The 25,256-nt window shown below is 45.3% G+C and overlaps 2 protein-coding genes across 8 annotated transcripts in view; one reads left to right on the top strand and one right to left on the bottom strand.

Moving 5' to 3' along the window:
• The window catches only part of itga5 (integrin, alpha 5 (fibronectin receptor, alpha polypeptide)), a 64,341-nt gene extending 43,458 nt beyond the window's left edge, over positions 1–20,883 (top strand). The window contains exons 20-30 of the mRNA XM_071347759.1: positions 6,456–6,606; positions 7,040–7,132; positions 8,793–8,872; positions 9,087–9,167; positions 9,322–9,427; positions 12,568–12,726; positions 13,708–13,815; positions 16,045–16,158; positions 17,161–17,262; positions 17,453–17,575; positions 17,849–20,883. Coding sequence (XP_071203860.1) covers positions 6,456–6,606; positions 7,040–7,132; positions 8,793–8,872; positions 9,087–9,167; positions 9,322–9,427; positions 12,568–12,726; positions 13,708–13,815; positions 16,045–16,158; positions 17,161–17,262; positions 17,453–17,575; positions 17,849–17,932 — 1,201 coding nt within the window. The 3' untranslated portion in view covers positions 17,933–20,883. The remainder of the gene's footprint in view (positions 1–6,455; positions 6,607–7,039; positions 7,133–8,792; positions 8,873–9,086; positions 9,168–9,321; positions 9,428–12,567; positions 12,727–13,707; positions 13,816–16,044; positions 16,159–17,160; positions 17,263–17,452; positions 17,576–17,848) is intronic.
• A 30-nt stretch (positions 20,884–20,913) lies between these two features.
• Positions 20,914–25,256, bottom strand: part of rapgef3 (Rap guanine nucleotide exchange factor (GEF) 3) — a 43,563-nt gene continuing 39,220 nt past the window's right edge. For 3 of the 7 annotated variants that reach the window (XM_071347760.1, XM_071347762.1, XM_071347761.1), the window contains 9 exons: positions 25,006–25,131; positions 23,886–24,067; positions 23,512–23,641; positions 23,345–23,395; positions 23,034–23,121; positions 22,852–22,916; positions 22,690–22,744; positions 22,525–22,596; positions 20,914–22,405 (listed from right to left, as the gene is read on the bottom strand). In XM_071347760.1, the coding sequence (XP_071203861.1) occupies positions 22,287–22,405; positions 22,525–22,596; positions 22,690–22,744; positions 22,852–22,916; positions 23,034–23,121; positions 23,345–23,395; positions 23,512–23,641; positions 23,886–24,067; positions 25,006–25,131 (888 nt within the window). In that variant the 3' untranslated portion in view covers positions 20,914–22,286. The remainder of the gene's footprint in view (positions 22,406–22,524; positions 22,597–22,689; positions 22,745–22,851; positions 22,917–23,033; positions 23,122–23,344; positions 23,396–23,511; positions 23,642–23,885; positions 24,068–25,005; positions 25,132–25,256) is intronic. The other 4 variants (XM_071347763.1, XM_071347764.1, XM_071347765.1 and 1 more) reach the window with 3 other exon arrangements.

The raw sequence follows: 25,256 nt of genomic DNA, 5'->3' as shown, positions 1-25,256 counted from the left end.
GGGCAACACCAAGATAAAGACAGCTCCGGGACAAGGTAGCTCAGGACAGAGAGGTAGCTCAGGACAGAGGGATAGCTCAGGATAGAGAGGTAGCTCAGGATAGAGAGGTAGCTCAGGATAGAGGGGCAACTCCGGACTGAAGGGCAGCTCCGGACAGAGAGACAGCTCTGGACTGAGAGGCAGTTCTGGATGAATGACGGCTCCGGACGCTCATGGCAGGCTGACGGCTCTGGACGCTCATGGCAGGCTGACGGCTCTGGACGCTCATGGCAGGCTGACGGCTCTGGACGCTCATGGCAGGCTGACGGCTCTGGACGCTCATGGCAGGCTGACGGCTCTGGACGCTCATGGCAGGCTGACGGCTCTGGACGCTCATGGCAGGCTGACGGTTCTGGCTGCTCATGGCTCACTAACGGCTCTGGACGCTCATGGCTCACTGGCGGCTCTGGCAGATCCTGTCTGGTTGGCGGCTCTGGCAGATCCTGTCTGGTTGGCGGCTCTGGCAGATCCTGTCTGGTTGGCGGCTCTGGCAGATCCTGTCTGGTTGGCGGCTCTGGCAGATCCTGTCTTGTTGGCGGCTCTGGCAGATCCTGTCTGGTTGGCGGCTCTGGCAGATCCTGACTGAAGAACGGCTCTAGCGGCTCCTGACTGACGAACGGCTCTGACGGCTCGGAATAGACGGGCGGCTCTAATGGCTCGGGACAGACGGATGGCTCAGACGGCACTGGGCAGACGGATGGCTCAGATGGCGCTGGGGAGACGGATGGCTCAGATGGCGCTGGGGAGACGGATGGCTCAGATGGCGCTGGGGAGACGGATGGCTCAGATGGCGCTGGGGAGACGGATGGCTCAGATGGCACTGTAGACCTGGTGCGTGGTGCCGGAACTGGAGGCACCGGGCTAAGGACACGCACTTTCAGGCTAGTGCGGAGAGCAGGGACAGGGCACACTGACCTCTCAAAGCGCACTATAGGCCTGGTGCGTGGTACCGGCACTGGTGGTACCGGGCTAAGGGCACGCACCTCAGGGCGAGTGCGGGGAGAAGGAACAGTGTGTACAGGACTCTGGAGACGCACAGGTGGCTTAGTGCGTGGTGCCGGAACTGGAGGCACTGGGCTGGAGACACGCACCATAGGAAGAGTGCGTGGAGCAGGGACAGGGCACACTGACCTCTCGAAGCGCACTATAGGCCTGGTGCGTGGTACCGGCACTGGTGGCACCGGGCTGAGGGCACGCACATCAGGAAGAGTACGGGGAGAAGGAACAGTGCGTACAGGGCTCTGGAGACGCACAGGAGGCTTAGTGCGTGTTGCCGGAACTGGAGGCACCGAACTGGATACATGCACCATAGGAAAAGTGCGTGGAGGAGGAACAGGGCTCTGAAAACGCACTGGAAGCCTGGTGCGTGGTGTAGGCACTGGTGGTACTGGGCTGGGAGGTAGCGCCGGAAATACCGTACCGTGCAGGCGTACTGGCTCCCTTGAGCACTGAGCCTGTCCAACCTTACCTGGTTGAATGCTCCCCGTCGCCCGACCAGTGCGGGGAGGTGGAATAACCCGCACCGGGCTATGTAGGCGAACCGGGGACACCATACGTAAGGCTGGTGCCATGAATGCCGGCCCGAGAAGACGCACTGGAGACCAGACGCGTTGAGCCGGCCTCATGACACCTGGCTCAATGCCCAATCTAGCCCTACCAGTGCAGGGAGGTGGAATAACCCGCACCGGGCTATGCACACGTACAGGAGACACCGTGCGCTCTACTGCGTAACACGGTGTCTGCCCGTACTCCCGCTCTCCACGGTAAGCCTGGGAAGTGGGCGCAGGTCTCCTACCTGCCCTTGGCCCACTACCTCTTAGCCCCCCCCAATAAATTTTTGGGGTTTCTTCTCGGGCTTCCTTGCTAGCCGGGTACCTTCATAATTGCGGTTCCTCTCTCCGGTTGCCTCCGCTCTCCTAATCGCCTCCAGCTGTTCCCATGGGAGGCGATCTCTTCCAGCTCGGATCTCCTCCCATGTGTAGCAACCTTTTCCATTTAATACATCCTCCCATGTCCACTGCTCGAACTCACGCTGCTTGGTTCTGGATTGGTGGGTGGTTCAGTAACGGCGTTCCTCTTCCACTTCATACGAAGAGGAGGAGCAGGGATCGAACCAAAATGCAGACTTGTGATTTGACATGATATTTATTAACTTTTACTGCCTCAGAAACCCGGATCCGGGAGCACCCCCCACCCCCCACACACTGATTAGCATAGATAGCATAGCTTCAGAAGTAGATAGTAGCATCTAAATATCATTAAATCACAAGTCCAAGACACCAGATGAAAGATACAGATCTTGTGAATAAAGCCACCATTTCAGATTTTTAAAATGTTTTACAGGGAAGACAAAATATGTAAATCTATTAGCTAAACACGTTAGCAAAATACACCACTATTCTAACTCCATCAGTTTCTTACTCCTTCAGGTGCTATCACCAATTCGGCTCAACTAAGATATTGATAGCCAATAACCTATAAAAAAAACCATCAGATGACAGTCTGATAACATATTCATGGTATAGGATAGTTTTTGTTAGAAAAAAGTGCATATTTCAGGTAGAAATCACAGTTTACAATTGCACCGACCATCACAAATCCACTAGAATTACTAGATAGAGCAACGTGTATGACCAATTTACTCATCATAAAACATTTCATAAAAATAGACAAAGCATAGCAATGGAAAGACCCAGTTCTTGTGATTTCAGACCATATTTCAGATTTTCTAAGCGTTTTTCAGCGAAAACACAATAAATCGATAAGTTAGCATACTACATGTTCCAACGTTACCAGAGCATCGATTCCAGCCAAAGAGCGCTATAACGTAACCACCGCCAAAAGATATTAATTTTTTCACTAACCTTCTCAGAATTCTTCCGATGACACTCCTGTAACATCATTTTACAACATACATATACAGTTTGTTCGAAAAGGTGCATATTTAGCCATACAAAACCGTGGTTACACAATGAAAATACTAGGAAATCAAGCCTCAATATGTCTGACGTCATCTATCAGAGTGATCTAGTTTAATTAAAAGCTAATCATATACTTGACTAAAAAATACAGGGTTGACAGGAATCGAAAGACAAATTAGTTCTTAATGCAACCGCTGATTTACATTTTTAAAATTATCCTTACTTTTCAATACAGGGTTGGCCAAGTGAAGCTATACCAAACAAAATGGCGATGTATGCGTTTAAAATATTTCGACAGAAACACGGTTTATCATATTAAATATTGCTTACTTTGAGCTGATCTTCCATCATATTCTTGGGCAATGTATCCTTTCTATGTTATAAACGTCTTTTGGTCGATAGATGTCCTCTGTCCTTCGAAATGTCCATCACCAACGACCGACACCCTAAAGCGTGTCCAAACTTTCAGAGTGCACGACAAAGAAATTCCTCAAAATCGCACTAAACGGATATAAATTGATATAAAACGGTTAAAATTCACTACATTATGATGTTTTTAACAACTATAACGACTGAAAACATGACCGGAGAAATACTGCTGGTTAGAAAACGATTTGGAACGAGGCAGGTCCGATGGCCTTCACGCTTGAGGCGCACGTTGAGAAAGAGGGGTCTCTGTACATTTTTGTCATTTATAATGGCTGTGAACGTCCCATAGACTTCATTGAAAACGTGATGACGTACAGACACCCAGAGGAAGACGTAGGTAGTGTCGGTTTCTTCATAGCATTCACTGTGGCCTTATAAACAGACCCCAGATCAGAGGTAAAAATTTCTGAAATCTGAACCCTGTCATGAAAAGTGCTGTAGAAATTGTTCTGTACCACTCAGAGACAAAATTTCAACTCCTATAGAAACTATAGACTGTTTTCTATCCAATAATAACAATAATATGCATATTGTACGATCAAGAATTGAGTACGAGGCAGTTTAATTTGGAAATGTAAAAAAAAAAATAATGCTAACAGCTCCCCCTATTGACAAAAGGTTAAAGTAAAGACGACAACACGAACTTCACTTAAAACTAAACAAAACAACAAACGGAGTAGACAAACCTGAACGTAAGGACTTACATGTAACGCAGAACGAACGAACAGGAAAATGACTACATAAAACGACGAACGAACGAAACAGTCCCGTATGGTGCAACATAGACAGACACAGGAGACAACCACCCACAAACAAACACTGTGAAACTACCTACCTTAATATGATTCTCAATCAGAGGAGATGAAAACCACCTGCCTCTAATTGAGAACCATATTAGGTACCCATTAACCAACATAGAAACAGAAAACATAGACTGCCCACCCAAACTCACGTCCTGACCAACTAACACATACAAAACTAACAGAAAACAGGTCAGGAACGTGACAATATATCTACTATGTATGATGAACGGTTGAACTATTCACCCAACTATACAGATGAGTCGGCCTTGTTGTTGTTCTGATCTGATGGATAAATAAAGCTGTGTCGTGCTCCACCCGTTTGTTTAGTTTAGCTTGCAGAGCAGACCAGTCTGTTATTACACCCACAATGCTCCACTCGCCGAAGATACTACTCTGCTTTGGAAACAGGAAGAAGCGCTGGTCTAGGTGCAAGGACTGGTTGTCAGGCAGCTGGGGGAAAGAGACATGAGAGATGAAAGGGATTTGTTTTGAACGTATGAACAGGGAGTTGTGTGTGTGTGTGTGTGTGTGTGTGTGTGTGTGTGTGTGTGTGTGTGTGTGTGTGTGTGTGTGTGTGTGTGTGTGTGTGTGTGTGTGTGTGTGTGTGTGTGTGTGTGTGTGTGTGTGTGTGTGTGTGTGTGTGTGTGTGTGTGTGCTCCAACCAGTTCTAGCCTCCTTCTATCAGCGTCTGTTGAAGTTGTATTCACAGCATCTCCATACTTTGATTTGAGAAATCTGTGGGCATTTTTCTCCAAAATAACATGCCCCCTTGCTCTCTTTCTGCCCTCTCATGTTCATATTTGTTTGCGCGCTAATTCCATTTCTCTATTGTAAAAGTCATCTATTACATACCCTGAGTGTACAAAACATTATGAATACCTGCTCTTTCCCTGACATAGACTGACCAGGTGAATCCAGGTGAAAGCTATGATCCCTTATTGATGTAACTTATTAAACCCACTTCAATCAGTGTAGATGAAGGGGAGGAGACGGGTTAATGAAGGATTTTTAAGACTTGAGATAATTGAGACATGGATTGTGTATGTGTGCCATTCAGAGGGTGAATGGGCAAGGTAACATTTTTAAGTGCCTTTGAACGAGGTATGGTACTCTGCTGGGTTTTTCATGCTCAACAGTTTCCCGTGTGTATCAAGAATGGTCCACCACCCAAAGGACATCCGGACAACTTGACAAAACTGTGTCAAGCATTGGAGTCAACATGGGCCAGCATCCCTGTGGAATGCTTTCGACACCTTGTAGAGTCCATGCCCCGATGAATTGAGGCTGTTCGGAGGGCAAAATGGAAGGGAGGGTGCGCAACTTAATATTAGGAAGGTGTTTGTACATTTGTCTGTAAGGGCATTCAAGCGGGACCAAATAAGGGATTTCAGTTGAGGAAAATCATAATGCATGAACTACTTGCCTCTGGCAGTCAGATGATAGTGCTGCATTTATTTAAATGCTTTGTTTAATAGTAGCTTGGGGCAAGGGGTCAATTATGAAATTCCCAGCATTGTATCCATCAAAATATTTATACTGTTTTCCTGCCAAAGCACACAACCTGTACCACCAATGCCCCTTAGGAGAGGTTTTAGGTTTTTGTGGGTTCTTACAATGTATCCCTTTTGTTTTCTTTAAAGAGCGTGATGGCTGTTGGAGTCTGACTAGGCTGGCTGGCTGGTTGGCCAATAGAAGATCAGTGTTTGAAATATGGTCCATGTTGCTTTCTCTCTCTGCCTGGTTTTATGAGTTCAGCTCTAATTAGAAGCGTCTGTGTGGCCCTCGTGTGGAATTCCTCTCTCATTGTGTTCAGAAAGAGAGCGAGAGATGGAGGAAGAAATGTGGGGAGAGAGAAAGGGAGGGAGTGGAAGGGGGAGGTGTTTTACATTCCTATTCTGTGCTCTAACGCATGTATGACTTTGTTGCTACATTTGAAAAGTTGTGTGTGAGGGGGATGCAGGGGAAGGGGAGGGGAGAGGGAATTTCCTGAGATGAATCTAAGTGATGTGTTTTGGGCTGTGTCCCATTTCGAGAGAGATGAAGCACGGATATCAGGCTATAGCAACAGAACATGCAAGTATGTTAGTGACCAGACACTGCTTTATACTGTATGCACTGTGCACACAGCCTTCACAGTTGTCTCTAGTATAATGTCACCCTCTCCCACCTCTTCCGGGGCTTATTTACACTCGGAGACCCGACACCTCTTGATCTGACGTCTGACCCGATTAGTAATCAATTTCTGTTTTTTTTGGGCCCTCAGGGACCGGAAGGAAGTGTACCTAGGTGACGACAACTCACTGACCTTGACTTTCAACGCTCGGAACGAGGGTGAAGGAGGGGCCTACGAGGCTGAGCTGTACGTGGTGCTGCCTCCTGAAGCGGACTACAGCGGTATAGCCCGCAATAACGAGGTGAGAGGAACTACTAAACATTCACCTGAACCCAACACTACTATTAGATGTGAGGTAATGTAAGGGTCCCAGTCTATTGGCTCATAAGACTTGTGATGAGAGATCTATAAGGAACAGGACTGTTATGGAAGTTATGAAAACGCCAAATGGAACCAAATGTTTGTTCTTGGTGTTTGATCTGTAGATCTGTATCTATGATTCTTCTTTGTTGTGTTCTAACCAATGACAAACCAGCACTCTTTCTCCTCGCTCTCTGTCTCTCTTGGTCTCTCTTGGTCTCTCTTGGTCTCTCTTGGTCTCTCTTGGTCTCTCTTGGTCTCTCTTGGTCTCTCTCTCTCTCTCTCTCTCTCTCTCTCTCTCTCTCTCTCTCTCTCTCTCTCTCTCTCTCTCTCTCTCTCTCTCTCTCTCTCTCTCTCTCTTCTCTCTCTCCCAGAGCCTGACCCAGCTAACCTGTAGCTACGAGACAGAGAACCAGACCCGCTACCTCAGCTGTGACCTGGGCAACCCTATGAAGTCTGGCACCAGCGTAAGTCAAGGATTCATGTTCTGCTTGCCCTTCTGAAGATTGGTCATGAGTAGGGCCAGGAGTATTTCCTGGTTAGGTCACATGGGTGGAAAACAGGAGCAGCTCTGGCTCTTGGCGTGAAAAATCATTGATTTTTGTTTCGGCCATCTTGGTCTTCATCAAAATGAGAATGAGGTCACATGATATAAAAAATAAACTTTGGGCCTGGTTCTACTCAAGACCTTTCTGAAGGGCATTGGTTATGAATGGAGTGAGCAGTTTTTCCTGGTTAGGTCACATGGTCCTGGCCCTACTCGTAAGCAATACTCTTCACTGGTGGAATAGCTAGTCTAGCCCTCTGAGATCTGTTTAGTGGTAGAAAAGTAATTGGAGCTAGCACAACATCAATGTTTCCTAGTGTGTGAAGGAAGGGACTGTGTGTCGTCCAGGGGTTGAGTGGTAGAGAACTGAACTGGACAGGAAAGGCTCTCCTTTCATGTCACAGCAGTGTCCAGAGAGGAAGTTCCTGTCCGAGTAGCAAGAAGCTGGTCTACTTCTCTGCTCTGAGCAGAGGTTCCCTCCTAATGTGTCTGACTGCAGAGGAAGACTGTAAAGTGGACATTGTTGGAGAGGTTAAGAAGGTTTTCTGATAGAATGGTTGTATTCAAAGTGTAAACTAAAATTGAAAAACTTTAGTATGCAACAAACATATAGTATAGATACTGCCATTGTAGTACCCAATGCGCTGAGGATACTGTACTTTGCCCAGTTTGTCTCTGTAGTGCGTTAGTTATAATTCACAATGGCATAGAATGTTTATGAGCAGTATTTTAATAGTTTTTTACAGTGCACATTTGCAGTTCGATACACACTCACACTACACAGTTAAACAGTAAAAGCTCTCAACTCGCTGGAAAACAAAAGGGGCATGAAATTACAGTTGAATTAAAGGGCAGCAAAACAGAATACTGTAAGCAGGAAGTCCCAGACTGTCTGGACCTGCAGGCCCAGGTGTATTACAGCTGTGTATGTGCCAGCCAGGCATGCAGACAGGAAGTCCCAGACTGCCTGGACCTGCAGGCCCAGGTGTATTACAGCTGTGTATGTGCCAGCCAGGCAGGCAGACAGGAAGTCCCAGACTGCCTGGACCTGCAGGCCCAGGTGTATTACAGCTGTGTATGTGCCAGCCAGGCAGGCAGACAGGAAGTCCCAGACCGTCTGGACCTGCAGGCCCAGGTGTATTACAGCTGTGTATGTGCCAGCCAGGCAGGCAGACAGGAAGTCCCAGACCGCCTGGACCTGCAGGCCCAGGTGTATTACAGCTGTGTATGTGCCAGCCAGGCAGGCAGACAGGGAGTACCGACTGACTGACCGATTGACCCCTGAAGACAACAGAACAGTTGGGAGGAGAGAGAAAGAGAGTACAGGACTGTTATCCTTTCGGGGACTCTGGCCCCCGGTATGCTGTTATTATTGTATAACATAGAGTATACTCACCGTCGCTGTACTGTATGTGTCAAAATAGTATCAAAATAGTGCACATGTTTCCTAATGCCCTTACAAGGTTAGCTTTAGATATGTTGGTTGCATCATCCCCCTTAGACATTTGGAACTCTCTTGCCTCACGTCATGTTGGCATCAACCCCTTGTCCCTGATCACATTGCTTCTCCTCATCTGCAGCTGTGGGCAGGTCTGCGCTTCACTGTGCCACGACTGAAGGATACACGCAAGACGGTTCAGTTTGAACTGCAGATCCGCAGGTATGACTCAGTTACATCACCTCTCTAGGCATATGTTTGAACTGGGACTATAACTGGACATGTGTTATGTGTCACTGACAAAATAATTGAAGGCTAAACTTGTAGGATACAGACCATCAAAAATACCACAGTACTCCAATATCACCATATAGCTGCAGAGGTGTGTTTTCTCTAATTCATCCCCCTCTCTTCCTCTCTCGCTTTCTCTCCACAGTAAAAATGAGAATAATTCCCACAGCGAGGTGGTTCCCTACAAGTTGGAGGTGGTTGTCCAGGCCGATGTTATTTTACAAGGGTGAGTCCAGAGGAAGTCAGAGAGAAGTCCAGGGGTGGGAGGAATCTCTGTGTTAGATTTTCCCCACCAGAGCAAAAACCTTTTGGAACTCCTTAAAAGTTGTTTTATTTTTCTCCCCACACAGTCTCATGCTTTCTTTCCCTCTGTTTTGAAGAGTCTCCCGGCCAGACAAGGTCTTCTTCCCTCCCCCCAACTGGAAGGTGTCCAAGAGCCCCCAGGTGGAGCAGGACATCGGGCCTGCAGTCCAACACGTCTATGAGGTAAGGAGTCAAAGGGTTGGGGTTAGGATTAAGTTTAGGTTGGGAAGAACCAATGGGACATTCAATGCATAGACAAAGGTGAATGCAGCCAAACCGTGAGTGGACGTGTTTCAATGTAAGGAGCCAGAGGCCCTCCAGGAGGATAGCTGCTAGCTGGCTGGGCAGACTCATCAGGATGTAGTGTGGCAGAGAGTTCTATACAGCAGACTCTGGCCTTAAGCAGGTCTGTAGCAGCAGGCAGTACTTTGCGGACACTAACTTTTTTTGTAGAAGCAGACCAGACCAGACACTAACCTTTGTGTAGAAGCAGACCAGACCAGACACTAACCTTTGTGTAGAAGCAGACCAGACCAGACACTAACCTTTGTGTAGAAGCAGACCAGACCAGACAATAACCTTTGTGTAGAAGCAGACCAGACCAGACAATAACCTTTGTGTAGAAGCAGACCAGACCAGACACCAACCTTTGTGTAGAAGCAGACCAGATCAGACAATAACCTTTGTGTAGAAGCAGACCAGACCAGACAATAACCTTTGTGTAGAAGCAGACCAGACCAGACAATAACCTTTGTGTAGAAGCAGACCAGACCAGACCAGACACTAACCTTTGTGTAGAAGCAGACCAGACCAGACCAGACAATAACCTTTGTGTAGAAGCAGACCAGACCAGACACTAACCTTTGTGTAGAAGCAGACCAGACCAGACACTAACCTTTGTGTAGAAGCAGACCAGACCAGACAATAACCTTTGTGTAGAAGCAGACCAGACCAGACAATAACCTTTGTGTAGAAGCAGACCAGACCAGACACCAACCTTTGTGTAGAAGCAGACCAGATCAGACAATAACCTTTGTGTAGAAGCAGACCAGACCAGACAATAACCTTTGTGTAGAAGCAGACCAGACCAGACAATAACCTTTGTGTAGAAGCAGACCAGACCAGACCAGACACTAACCTTTGTGTAGAAGCAGACCAGACCAGACAATAACCTTTGTGTAGAAGCAGACCAGACCAGACAATAACCTTTGTGTAGAAGCAGACCAGACCAGACAATAACCTTTGTGTAGAAGCAGACCAGACCAGACAATAACCTTTGTGTAGAAGCAGACCAGACCAGACAATAACCTTTGTGCAGAAGCAGACCAGACCAGACCAGACAATAACCTTTGTGTAGAAGCAGACCAGACCAGACAATAACCTTTGTGTAGAAGCAGACCAGACCAGACAATAACCTTTGTGTAGAAGCAGACCAGACCAGACAATAACCTTTGTGTAGAAGCAGACCAGACCAGACAATAACCTTTGTGTAGAAGCAGACCAGACCAGACAATAACCTTTGTGTAGAAGCAGACCAGACCAGACAATAACCTTTGTGTAGAAGCAGACCAGACCAGACAATAACCTTTGTGTAGAAGCAGACCAGACCAGACAATAACCTTTGTGTAGAAGCAGACCAGACCAGACAATAACCTTTGTGTAGAAGCAGACCAGACCAGACAATAACCTTTGTGTAGAAGCAGACCAGACCAGACCAGACAATAACCTTTGTGTAGAAGCAGACCAGACCAGACAATAACCTTTGTGTAGAAGCAGACCAGACCAGACAATAACCTTTGTGTAGAAGCAGACCAGACCAGACAATAACCTTTGTGTAGAAGCAGACCAGACCAGACAATAACCTTTGTGTAGAAGCAGACCAGACCAGACACTAACCTTTGTGTAGAAGCAGACCAGACCAGACAATAACCTTTGTGTAGAAGCAGACCAGACCAGACCAGACAATAACCTTTGTGTAGAAGCAGACCAGACCAGACCAGACAATAACCTTTGTGTAGAAGCAGACCAGACCAGACAATAACCTTTGTGTAGAAGCAGACCAGACCAGACACTAACCTTTGTGTAGAAGCAGACCAGACCAGACACCAACCTTTGTGTAGAAGCAGACCAGACCAGACACTAACCTTTGTGTAGAAGCAGACCAGACCAGACACTAACCTTTGTGTAGAAGCAGACCAGACCAGACAATAACCTTTGTGTAGAAGCAGACCAGACCAGACCAGACACTAACCTTTGTGTAGAAGCAGACCAGACCAGACCAGACAATAACCTTTGTGTAGAAGCAGACCAGACCAGACAATAACCTTTGTGTAGAAGCAGACCAGACCAGACACTAACCTTTGTGTAGAAGCAGACCAGACCAGACAATAACCTTTGTGTAGAAGCAGACCAGACCAGACACTAACCTTTGTGTAGAAGCAGACCAGACCAGACACTAACCTTTGTGTAGAAGCAGACCAGACACTACTTCCTGGGGCTGCAGAGAAGTCAAAGGAGAAAGAAGAAAGAGAAGAGACACATTCCAGGAAGCACAGGGATTTGTTTTGAGCTTTACATCATTACAGGTCTAACTCAATTTGTAAGGACAACCTAGTCTCCCGTGATAGACATCACACCGGACCACCTTTCACATAGCAGAAAGAAAAACAGTGCTCAAGTTTAGATGACATCACACCGGACCACCTTTCACATAGCAGAAAGAAAAACAGTGCTCAAGTTTAGATGACATCACACCGGACCACCTTTCACATAGCAGAAAGAAAAACAGTGCTCAAGTTTAGATGACATCACACCGGACCATCTTTCACATAGCAGAAAGAAAAACAGTGCTCAAGTTTAGATGACATCACACCGGACCACCTTTCACATAGCAGAAAGAAAAACAGTGCTCAAGTTTAGATGACATCACACCGGACCATCTTTCACATAGCAGAAAGAAAAACAGTGCTCAAGTTTAGATGACATCACACCGGACCACCTTTCACATAGCAGAAAGAAAAACAGTGCTCAAGTTTAGATGACATCACACCGGACCTTCTTTCACATAGCAGAAAGAAAAACAGTGCTCAAGTTTAGATGACATCACACCGGACCATCTTTCACATAGCAGAAAGAAAAACAGTGCTCAAGTTTAGATGACATTTCCTGGAAGTCTGGGTCAAACCAGAACGGGTAAATTTTTAGCAAAGACTAGCTGGGGGGGTTATATGCTTGTAATATTCTTTTAACTAATTGCTCTCTTTTTCCGTCTTTCCTTCCATCTCTCTCTCCTTTTCTCCCTCGTTCTTTCCGCTGTCTGTCAGCTGGTGAACAAAGGCCCCAGTGGTATTAGCCACACAGTGCTTCAGCTCAGTTGTCCTCTCAGTGTTCAGGGACAGGGTCTCCTCTACCCTCTGGAGATCTCTACTGAGGGACCCCTCAACTGCACCACCAACCACTCCATCAACTACATGCAGCTCAAGGTGAGCAATCAATCATTGGAATGTCTTTTGATGTATGACAGGTTTAAACATTATTTTAATGTTTATGTTAAAAGTATGTTGTTTACACTTTTGCAAGGGTACAGCAAGTCTTGAACTCATTGTCTCTCTCGGTCAACATAGACACAGACACAGACACAGACACAGACACAGACACAGACACAGACACAGACACACACACACACACACACACACACACACACACACACACACACACACACACACACACACACACACACACACACACACACACACACACACACACACACACACACACACACACACACACTCCCACTCCCTTCTCAGGGTCACATGAGGCTGACAGACATCTGTGAGGCTAGAACACTTCAGAGAGACGGGCACTGTGAAGATGTCCCACAGGTTCTAATTCAGTGTGTGATTAACAGTCTCTACACCCACCTCCACCCTCCCTGCCCAGTCAGCCCTAACCAGCCCCACCCAGGACACCATCCCCACTAACACTTTGATCTCTCAGCACTTCCCTCAGCTCAGCACAGCTTGATGAACCTCTTCTGTACTGATACACTCACTCAACTTCTAACATTAGGACCCCTTCTGCAGGGTTTAAGCCTCAGGTTTTTCATGGGAACCGATGACTCTTGGGTAGTCGCTTGTTTCTGTTTCAAACTTCTAAATGGCCAGATGCTGAGATGAGGCAGAAGAGGTTTCCCATTTAGCTGTGATCTGATTTTCTTTGCGCACTACAGTGTGTTTCTATGGGAAACCATGTGAATGAGACCTCACATTCACTAGATTAATAACAAGGATAATGATGGGTCACTAACGTCACTCCCTATATTGACAGAAAGGGTGGTGTGCTCGTCTCCCATGTGTGAGGTTTCTGTCTGTAATGTATTGACCTAATGGGTGGTCTGCTCGTCTGTCATGGGTGAGGTCTCTGTCCTAATGGGTGGTGTATGTTCTTTCCCTCGGTCTCCTCAGCTCCAGCAGTCGTCCACAGAGCAGCCTCCCCTACTTGTGCCCGGCCAGGATCACCACATCGAGAGGAGAGACGTCCACAGAGACCAGCTGGCTGAGCACACTAACCTGGTGAGGCCCTTAGCAAGGACAGATGGCGAGAGTTATTGGAACAGTGTGCTATTAATGCAACTGGCTTCTTGAGTGATGAGTAGAGCTTGTTGTTGCCTCTGGTGGTATTTCATGTTGTCAAATAGTTCAAATAAACAGGACAAGTGGATGGAAGTGACTAGGGACTTTCCTTTGGAATAGAGCTGAGATGGAGGGTTGAACCTCTGCCTCTCTGCTCCTCTGAGTTGCCTGAAGCCATGGAATGTATTGATCTGGGACAGTGGCTCTGGCCCTGCTCTTGGAAAGCCTCCTGGGATTGACTAATGAGGTTATAATGTAATTGAGAGGAAGGGGTCAGAGGGCGTGGGGTGGTGGTGGTCCCGCTGTGGTGATTAACATTAAAGGGCTGCAGGGAGACTGGGAGGGGTGGAGCTGGGGCAGTAGGGACATGGAAATAGGGGGATCTGTGGGACCAGGGGCACGATGCGCTGGTTAGTTCACAGGCCGCCCTCTAATTTTCCACTCCGTGGTGTTGTTAGTGTGAGTACCACTGCCCCTGGCACACACTGGCCCTATTGATCCAACCAGCACCAGGACCAGGTAGCTCTCCCTCTGTTCTCCCTCTCATTGGTCTGTCACTACCCAGAGTGGTGAAAGAGGTCTTTGTCCCCCCCGCCTGTCGCTCTTAACCGCCCCTCGTTTATCAAGCCTGCCCGATGACACGTTTCTATAAAGGCCGCCATTCTTTGTTTCACTCTTAGCACTTCAGTTTCTATGCTGAGTTGGAACTAAGGACAGACGTATCTGTTAAAAAATATATTTCAAGAGAAAGTGTGTTAGTGGTCAGAGCTGTGCATAATGCAGTTGTATAGGCCCTTGATTGAATCTGGTTGTAGTAGGGGACTGGTAAATGAGAGAGACCCCTCGCTATGACTGGCCTTGTCCTAGAAAAAATGTAAATGAAGTAGCACTGTGAGCTTGGTCTCTAAACGGCTATTAGAACAATCTAGGAAAATGTACATTGAATTATTGTTTACATTCATGTCACACAGTAGCTGCCATTGTACACTTCAACACACACACACACACACTGCAGGTCTATTATATAGCCAGTCACTGCTGTTCTACTCATTGTGGGAACAGAAGCTTCCCTCCCAGCTCCTGCCCCTGACCTCGGCCACCCCACTAGGGAGGATCTGGCACTCTACCATATCCAAATGGACCATTTCCCCAGGCCCACCAGAATCCCTTAGCCTCCCCCAGCCTCAGAGAGCTTCCCCAATCCTCCCCCAGCCTCAGTTAGCCTCCCCCAGCCTCAGAGAGCTTCCCCAATCCTCCCCCAGCCTCAGTTACCCTCCAGTTTTAATCAAGTGTAATATTTTGGAAACAATTGTCTGACTTGTTGGACTAGGCCTCAGTATCCTGGGGCATCGGGGAGGTCCAGGACAGGAGGGGGAATTAGACAGGGGGCATATCTGTTTGTCTGTCTGTCTGTCTGTCTGTCTGTAACTGTAATGCCATTATTAAGCCTGTCTTAACTGTAAGGCCCTGAGGGAGGTTACAGGCAGTAGGGTAGGTACTGGGTTGTGTACTACACCCTCTCCTCCTGCGTTCGTTTGCCCTCCTTGGCTCTTGGCTTAATAGGCAAACTAATCCGTTCCCGCAGGAAGCCCACCAAAACCGCCCAATCCGGGGTGGTCTGTCTAACACACCAGCATTAAAAGTCAGTTTGTGGAGGTTTACAATGCAAAGCGCCCAGCTACCATTATGAGGATTTAATTAAGATTGTGTATTCTAACAGTCTTGTGAAAAGGGAGCTGGTGGTTGGGCAATAATGTTGAGTGTCGACTGCATGCTGGATTTTTACAGTCTCATGACATTCACTCAATCTTTCTAATTGGAAGCAGCCCTGCATTGGATCATAACATTGACCTCTTTGTTCTATTTATTTGGCCTGCAGAGTTAACATTGCCCTTACTGCTCTTCCCACCCACCTCCTCCCCGTCTACTGACCTTCACGTCAGTTTTTAATTCATGCACTTACAGTAATTACTGTTAAGTTAAGCCTGACAGAATGTCAAATTAAGTTTGTTTTGTAGCCGTTTGGTATTCCTTGCTGAGGACAGCAGTTTTTGCATGGCATATCTCAAATGATGCCATATTTTATGTAATTTGTTAAGTCTTAACACACTCTCTCTCTTCCTCCCTCCTTCTCCCTCTCTCTCTTCCTCCCTCCCTCTCTCCCTCTAGTCCTGCTCTAATGTAGAATGCTGGACGCTGCAGTGTGAGGTTGGTCTTCTGGAGAAGGGGACCAGCGCCATCCTCAAAGTGCGCTCACGCATCTGGGCTGAGACCTTCATCGAGGTACGTACCGTATGGACAGGAGATGAAACCAACCACTCTGCATACAATTGCTCCACTACATACCTTTTTAATATGGCGATTGAAGAGTGGATCTTGGTCAGGTTCAGATGCAGAGATTAAAAACAACCAGCAGAACTACTGGCCTCCCCTCAAACTCACTGCACATGTAGATGCATGTTTCTACCAGATGACATTGGCACTGATTGCATGAGCCGGACTGTCTCCGTTCACGTTGTTGTCTGTGTATTTTCTCATGTCAAGGTTTGGCTGAGTATAAGCAGAATGATTCCTTTAAGCATCTACAAAGAAAAAAATCAACACTCAAAACCTCAAATTCAAGACTGTGAAAGATGAATGACCAGTCAGACTCACACATGTGATTGTATTGACTAGATGTCAGTATTAATGCTAGCTCAGAGCTAAACTCTGCCAGTGTGTACTGTCTCAAATAGTTGGCCCAAATGAAGGGAAAATGGTAGCTAACAGAGAGTATAATTCAAAATCTAATGTCAATAGTCGTGTGTGTGTGTGTGTGTGTGTGTGTGTGTGTGTGTGTGTGTGTGTGTGTGTGTGTGTGTGTGTGTGTGTGTGTGTGTGTGTGTGTGTGTGTGTGTGTGTGTGTGTGTGTGTGTGTGTGTAGTGTTTTAGTTAGAGCTGGATGGTATCTGTCCACAGAAGCAGTTGTGAGAGACCTTACACACAAAGCCTATGTGTGAGTGCATTGAAAATTCATTAGCTGGTGGTCGTGGCTTCTCATAGGATTGGAATGTCAGAGGGGTTTTGTGAGAGACAGCCGGTCTGATAATAGAGTTGCATCTCTCTGTAGCACATGACCGCCACCTACTGGATACAAGACAAAGTGCACCCATTACCAGTCCACACTCTAGCCTTGCTAACACATATACAAGCTGCAATTTCCCAGTACTCCTACACTAATTATTTGCAGAATCACAATGAATATCCAATCTGATCCAGTTCCTGTTGTTTTGCTTCCATCCTCAGAGAGCATACAAAGGGTATGTGCTTGAGTGCCTGGCAAGATTCAGTGTGATCAAGATGCCCTATGCCATCTTACCCAAGGAGCTACCAAGTGGATCTAAAAAGGTAGGTCTATGTGCAATACACCCATGTTACCAAACCCCTCTATGTGTTACTGTATTGTTAGTCATGCATTACCATACAGTATGCCAAAGTTTTGCACATCACTCCGCTGTTGGGAAACTGCAGGAAGCCTGGAATCGAGGCTATTATAGTATAAGTGGTGGTCATGACTAATTCTCTGCCCCCTCCTCAGGTGGTGACCCCGGTGGTGTGGAACAAGCCGGACAGCCAGTACTCCGTGCCAATGTGGATCATCATCTTGGCCATACTAGCTGGACTTCTTCTGCTGGCACTGGTGATTTACGTCCTGTACAAAGTGAGTGGTCAGGATGGTGCTGATGTTAACATCAGGCAGAGTGGGCGGTTTCCATCTCTTAAGAACGTCCCGTATTTGCCTTTATAACTAAGACTTATTAGTCTCAGGCCAAACCTCATCTTGCTCTTAGCTCAGCCTTCTCTAGGCCTAAATGTAAGTCTGGCTGGAGAGACTAGAACCCCATTGACAGGTTTTGAGATGAGATTTGAGATGATGTTATAAATATTATATTCAGTTCAAACTTTTTCTGTCTTTTTTATTTCTCCTTCCCAGCTTGGCTTCTTCAAGAGGTCGCTACCCTACGGCACGGCTATGGAGAAGGCCCAACTCAAGCCCCATGCTACGTCTGAGGCCTAAACACCACAGAAGGATTAAAACAAGCTAAAAGAACCAAAGAAACCTAGATACCCACATGATTGCAACAGAGAAACATGGTTCATTTAAATGTCCAGAGAGGATCAGACTGCAGTTGAAGAGTGAGGAAGAGGAGGAGAAAAGACCACTGGAACTCCACTGTACTGCACTAGAGGACGAAAACCCTAAGAACTCCAAACCAAATGAATGTTTTTAATTTAATATGTGTTGTTTTGTTTGTTGTCGTCAGGTTGGGGTCGATCACCAAGATGAACTTCAGTGTCACAGTCAGACAAACAGGCCTTAGACTTACTGATCCTATTTGAGTTGAAGTCCAAGACTAGTGACTACAGAAGATGAAGAATGGGAGCCCTTGATAAGCCCAGGATGGAGGAAGACGCTTGGTTTCTCCCTCCACATCTTTTAAAATAGCTTTTACTTCTCTTGGATCCGTGTGAAAGATAATAATGGTTGTCTTTTTAACTGCCTTCGTTTTGGTGCTAAAAAGTACAAACGTTGTGCTCAGTGCTTCAAACGGGATGGCCACATCTTTCTTCTGGTGTTGAGGGGAGTGAATACCTCTCTCTTCCTTTTTGTAGCATTAAAGAATCACAGCTGATACTTTCCCCACCAAAGACCTGAAAACTGCATGATCAGGGCTTCTACCCATAGACAGATGATTGTGTCTGTCTCATGTCGCCAAACTCTACACTTTGACTTTTTATATATGAACATTTCTACCAAAGATTTTTTACAGTCTCTTCTGTTATTGTTTTATGTAAGATGTAAGTGGAGCCCAAGTGCTCCAGTAATGTTTGTCAGGTTTAGATAAAACAGAGGAGCCTATCTACATGGCTTCTGCCCCCTTCTGAGTGGTGGACATGCAGTGCTTGGTTCAGTTGTTTTGCACACAAACTAAATCTACTGATGACTAACAAGATGCCAAAAACAGACAGGATACTGACTGACTGATCTTCCTTTGAGTTTGACATGAACTCTTACTGATCACGTCGTGTTGATCCATGTTCGTTGTGACAAATGAAAGCATTGCCTCAAAGTCGTCTGGGACTTGACTGGATCCACCACCATGGGCCTGTGAGATAGATCTCACTAACAGCTTGAAACAGTGTGGTGCTTTGCCAGAACTCTGGCTGGTGACTTGTAAGCGAGGTTGTCCAGACTTTGCTTGTGCTGCAAGAGGCAGTATGGAAATTGGGTTGAAGCAAAGGCCATCCAGGTATATCCTCAGCCTTGGTGTGTAATGATGTCTTGAAAGTCAATATATACCTATCGTATGTTGCCAACAGAGATCAGGGAAGTTGCAGTACATTCTGAGTGGGTTGCTAGCAGGTCAGGGCTCATTCCATGTGAGTGTCAGGGAAATGGCCAAATGTCCAGTCCCTACACATTTGACCTCGATCTTAGTGTGCTTAGTGTGCATCTTCACTTCGGTTGATTGTTTTATTTTATTTGATGCCCTTATGGATAAAGAGAACTGACTATGAGTACCAAATGCACTCCCAACACAATGCTGCAGCTTCACCCAGGGACTGAAAATATGTGGGGTTCATTTATTTGTCATGTTTTTATGTAAATAGTCTGTGCATGAGAGGTGTGTGTGTGTGTGTGTGTGTGTGTGTGTGTGTGTGTGTGTGTGTGTGTGTGTGTGTGTGTGTGTGTGTGTGTGTGTGTGTGTGTGTGTGTGTGTGTGTGTGTGTGTGTGTGACTTCATGTGTGCATGTTCCTGTCTGTGTATGTTTTGTCGATCAAAGAGATCTTTCCCATTGCTAAGTCCGCTCCTTCCTCCCTTGCATCACTAGAGAAGGGTAGACTTGTCCAGCAGTAATGGTGATCATAGCGCCACTACAATTTGTGCTCAGGATAGGTTGAGACTGCTGTTTAGGACAGCTAGGACCAGAGTAGCTATTCATTTAATGCAATAGAGAGACTACGATGCACATGCATGTACATACATGTCTGTACTGTAAAATCAGTTTGTGCCTCTTGTAAAGGAATAGCAACTGGGCATTGGGAACAAAAATCAACTTGTTTGTACGTGCAATATTATTTACTCTGGTTAATATCGTTTTCAGTTTTTTTTGCAGTTTTTGTTATTTTCTTTGGTTTTGTTCCGGGGGAGTTGTGCTTAACCCATTGTATCTACCATCTAGTGATGAGTGTGAGACATCAACCATACATAAACTGTTCTCGTGGTCGGGACGTTATGGTCAGATTTTTTCTCTCTAGGTTTTTCCACGTTTTGACCACTTACATTTTGCTCCATCACTATAACTAGCCAATCTTTAGTATCAATATTTTAGATATCAGTGGTAAAAAAATATATAACGACCTCCATCAAACTTCTGAGTTGAACTCGAGTTGGCCTATGTTACTTGTGTGATAATGTATGTGCAGTTCAATTGTATCAGCTATCTAAACACAGCCATAGTGTTACACATCTGTTTTTATCTGTGATGCCCCCTGGGTGATATTGGTGATTTCATTCTGCGATTAGGCTTTTCATGAGAGAGCTTTATCAAGATTCATGGTGCAAAGACTGCTAATGCCTCTCAGTGGATCCATTTTACACGTAAAATATTGTTTTGAACAGTATTTGTATGATGGTAGTGTCCAGACTGAACATTTCAACCTAGGGTTATTTATATGTTGAGGATGTTTTAAACATAATCCTCTGTGGTTACAGCAGGAGACTACACTGAGTTTATCCTTGTTTTTCTAAATGTCTTCTAGGCCCAATTTTTATATTTTTTCTCCTTTTTACCAAAGTTGTAAATATATTTCTGACAAGGAGAATGTTTTTAGATCCAATAAAAAATAATTGCTTGTTGTGAAATTTACTCTCCTCATATTGGGGGGGTGTTAGTCTTTCAGTGATCATTTGTATCATATTTTATGGTTTGCATTTCCAATTAAAAAAAATACATTTTTACAAACTCTGACTTCATGCTTTGATTGAATACACATCATTCTGAAAATAATTTATTTAGAAAAAATAAACGTACATGGTATGAAATGTTTTACACATTTGTGTATGCGTTCTGGCAACATAGCTGATTGCTAAACTATTTATTGTACATGAAAGTTGTATTACAAAGTGAAAAAAGGTCAAAACACTCCATAACTACATTCTATAGCATATATCTGCTCTACTGTATGTGCTTATGTAGACGGGTTACACCTCGATCACACCAACATTGTTTTGGCATTTTGGTACACCAAAAGCACATTCACTTCAAATGGAACGCTGCGTTTGCCTTACAGCATTGCGTTGCAGAGGCAGTTGCAGTGCGTTCTGTGTGGTACATACGTTGGATTTATCGAACGTATGCGCCAAACTGTATGCGTCGACGGCTTGACAGAAATAGTAGCAAAAAATGAATGTTGAACTTTGTTGCACACATCCAGATGATGCTGCTGCGTACTATTTCATGCAAAAGACTATCGGTGTGATCAAGGCGTTAGCTAACAACGTCATGAAAACGATGCACACGCGTCAATGGGGCAGAAGTCTGTGTTGTGATTCTGAATGGCCAGATAGCTAGCAACAATGACAAGAAGCTGCCAGTGGGGAATCGTAGGTGGCTCGTTTCAACTAGTTTAATCTTGTTCTTGATACCATGTCTTGTTTTGAGGTGTTTTGACTGATGTCACATCAATGCTAATAAGGCAAAAATTCGCTAGCTAGCTAACCAACAACTGTAACGATGTATTTGAGAGAAGTGCTCATTGTGCAAATGTATTTGTTTTCAAAAAACATTGGAGACTAAATATAGTTTACATGTTGTCAACAATCTAAGCCAACACCGTCTCGTTTGCCCCAACCCGTATATGGCACTTGTGAAACCATAAGATTATCATACAAGTAGTCTGCTATACATATGATCGTATAAATAACGGCTAATGCCAAATATATGCACTTCTTCCTCCGGAGTGTAGTGTTGCATCACAGCACGCAAAACTATCAGAAACAGCAGTCACAGGACCAGCAATATCTCTGGTAAGGCACTAGGGGTCACTAGATACTGCCAGTCTGATCCCTCCTCAGGTCCTAGTCACTTGATTAGCAGTCCAAACAGCTGCTTCTCTTGAATGTGCTCTGTGTGATACTGAACAGGCCAGAAACATCCACAGTCCTCCATTCTTGACACCAGACATGCACACGAGTCTATAGAAGAGCTTGCATGTGGATTAGTATGACCATGGAGGTGTGTGTATTCCCCTGCCAACCTCTTATTCACAGGCTGTCTTATAGACAGTCTTTATACACAGTCTTTAGACAGTCTTTATACACAAAGCTATGTAGATACAGTCCTTATACACTGGTCTGGTTCAGCTCTCAGCGCTCCATTCCCCTGGACAGTTGTGTCAGTTTGCGCTGGTTGTCGATCACTTCAAAGTTCTGAACATAGTGGCGGATGTTGCTAGGATTCCGGAGAGGGAGGGACTGCTCCGAATCTGGACAAGCGACAAAGAGGGAGATTGTTTCTTAACACCTAACACAGAAGAGCTACATGTACTTAATCTCATTTGAGGCTCTGAGTGGAAAACGAGTTAAGCATTGAGGCATAGCATACATGTAGACAGCCGAATGGAAGGCGCCTCCAGAAACATTCTGTCTGCGAGTCCCTTCTGAGGTGAGGAAGGCACTGCAGGACAAAGAACCATCGAGTGTGAACACCATGCCCCAACATTGTCCTTTTCCCATTCTATTCTACAACTTTTTCATTTTGTTGTCTTACCGTAAGGTGTGCTTCTGCACCCTCGAACGATCTTCACTGTCTTGGCAATCATGCGCTGAAACAGTGAAAAGAAAAGGCGGCTTATTTAGCCAATAGTTTACAAGACAAAAAGAGGACACAAGGGCTGATGTAAGAATTTGATATTTAGGCTAGACAACTCACCATTTTCTCAAAATTGACCAGTTTTTCCGTGTAGTTCTTGTTTCCCTCGTGGATGAAAGTCATGTCTAGAGGAACAGTTGGCGAACAGAACAACATACTGGCTCAGTATAGGGTCATGTAGACTTTACTCAGGTATTGAATGTTACAATTATCATAAGAGGTTTCTAACAAAGCATTATTACCTTTTAGTAGCAGAGGCATGAAGGGGATGTAGGGAGGACTGAGCTTTGCCACAGCCAGTCTGTAGGCTCTGTGGTTACGTGATGGATCCTGACATATTAAGAGAAATACACACACCTCTCCATTAGCTCTAGTTATACAGGAAATATAGGCCCAAAAAAATCACATATTACGAAGGAAGGAAAACATGATTCATACACACAGTGGAAATGAGGGGGAGGGATTGACAAGTGGCCTGTGGTGTCACCTGTTGTTATCTATGACATTTAGTAGAACACTTTGTTATAAAGCGTGTACACATTAACTCACTCACCATTAACCTCTCGTAGGCACAATAGACCCTTTTCGTCTTACTCGGCACTCTCTGTCAACAACAACAACTGTTACTCCTCTGATATCCATTTCACATGTTATAAATAAAATACATTGTTATTATAAGCGATCCTAAAAATGTAGGTCATTGTCCCCAGCAGGCCTCACCTCCCAGGTCTTGTAAAGTCTCTGTACAGCACTGTTGCTTAGACCAAACATCACAGCAAAGAACGAATTGAGATTTTTCTGCTCCTTCAACCTGAAACAGGAAACACAGCCAGTAACAGCTGTGGGAAGACTAAACACATACATGACCAAAATGGTTATTAGAGCACCAGTGTCTACAGACATTACCAATATTTTAACTGGATATGAAAACATGATTTCTGCTGGTATGTTGAATATTTTTTGTATATAGTGTGTAATTGTACAAAATAACCAATATAGTATACTGCTCTGTAGGGATATTTACCCCTAAGATAACATAGTCATTAATCTGCACGTTACAAGGTAAACTGTGTCTTAATTTAAGTGAGACTCACATGGCGGCCATCTTGATGAACTTCTTCAGCAGCATGGCTCTCTTCATCAGGTCAGCACACAGACACACCTCCGTCACCACCCAGTACTGCACCTCGTTGAAGCGATGCACAAAACGCTCCAGGTTAGCTGTGGTGGCGCCTGGGAATTTATGTCGCCCAAATATATAGTACACTAGTTCCACCTGGTGGGAGAGACACATTCATTTACCATCCATATGTACTGTGGCACACTAAACACAGATTCAACGTTTTTGTAAATATATCAAGCAACCATCCAATGGACTAAACCTTCAATTTGGCTTAACATTTGAACTTGACTTGAACTTGATTTTCTTGTCAAATAGGTATTTTGACCTCAGTGGGACAACCTGGTTAAATAAACTTGCATAAAAAGAGGTGTGTGTGTCAGATGAACACGTGGCCAATACAGGGTAGTAGTGTGTCAGGTGAGGAGTCAACCTGATGACTGATATGATGCTGCAGTAACAGTTACCAGAGAGAGGATGACTCAGACACATGCCTGAGTGACAGATAGTGAATCCTTTAGGCCTGTTTATACCTGGTGCTAAAATGTGTCCTGTGCCCACTTTTTCAGACAAGTGTAGACGATTCAAATACATTTTGTTAACTAACTGTGATCAGATCTTACAAGTGTAAACAGACAAGATCAAGACAAGATCAGGACGAATGATGAACGTTAGAGTATAATCAGGGCTATTGTTGTTCTGAGACAGACTGAGACAGCTCACATCTGAGTCACCAGGCCTTGTCAAACCAGCTACCCACCACAGTGCATACCCACATGTGAGATAGATGTCATACCCTTAATAGACATGTACATTTGAGTCATTTAGCAGATGCTGTTAACCAGACTGCATACATTTTCAAACTTTTCTACCTCATTCTTATTAACTAAGCCCCTTATTCAGGGAAATGGTACATACTGGTGATACTCAGTATTTAAAGCTGGGCAGCAAATGATCCCACTCAAGCGCCCATTGCAAGCATACGTCACAGTTTCTCCACTTTTAACTCTTATCCTGCTGGTCCCAAATCCATAACTTCCACTACATAACATTGGCAAAGCTCTGGCATGGGCTCACCTCATTTCCTTCCTTACCTCATGCATGGCAGTAAACAGTTCCCAGTCGTAGTTGGTGAGCTGGCTGGCGATGTCCTTGGAACACATCTGCTCCAAAGTGTCAATGGTGCTCTGATCAGGGCCCTGCTGCTCCTTCAGGGGCATCTGTCAAGGTGCCAGAGAACAAACACCATAAATAATGCCATGAAATCACACAAATATCTATGAACGGTATGCTATGATGACAGTCTGGGGATGTTTTTCTCTGATTCACCATGCAGTGTAGTTCT

Source organism: Salvelinus alpinus, chromosome 17 (genome assembly GCF_045679555.1).
Source record: "Salvelinus alpinus chromosome 17, SLU_Salpinus.1, whole genome shotgun sequence".
NCBI lineage: Eukaryota > Metazoa > Chordata > Actinopteri > Salmoniformes > Salmonidae > Salvelinus > Salvelinus alpinus.
Note: the sequence above shows the minus strand (reverse complement) of the source record. Positions and strands in the feature narration are given on the sequence as shown.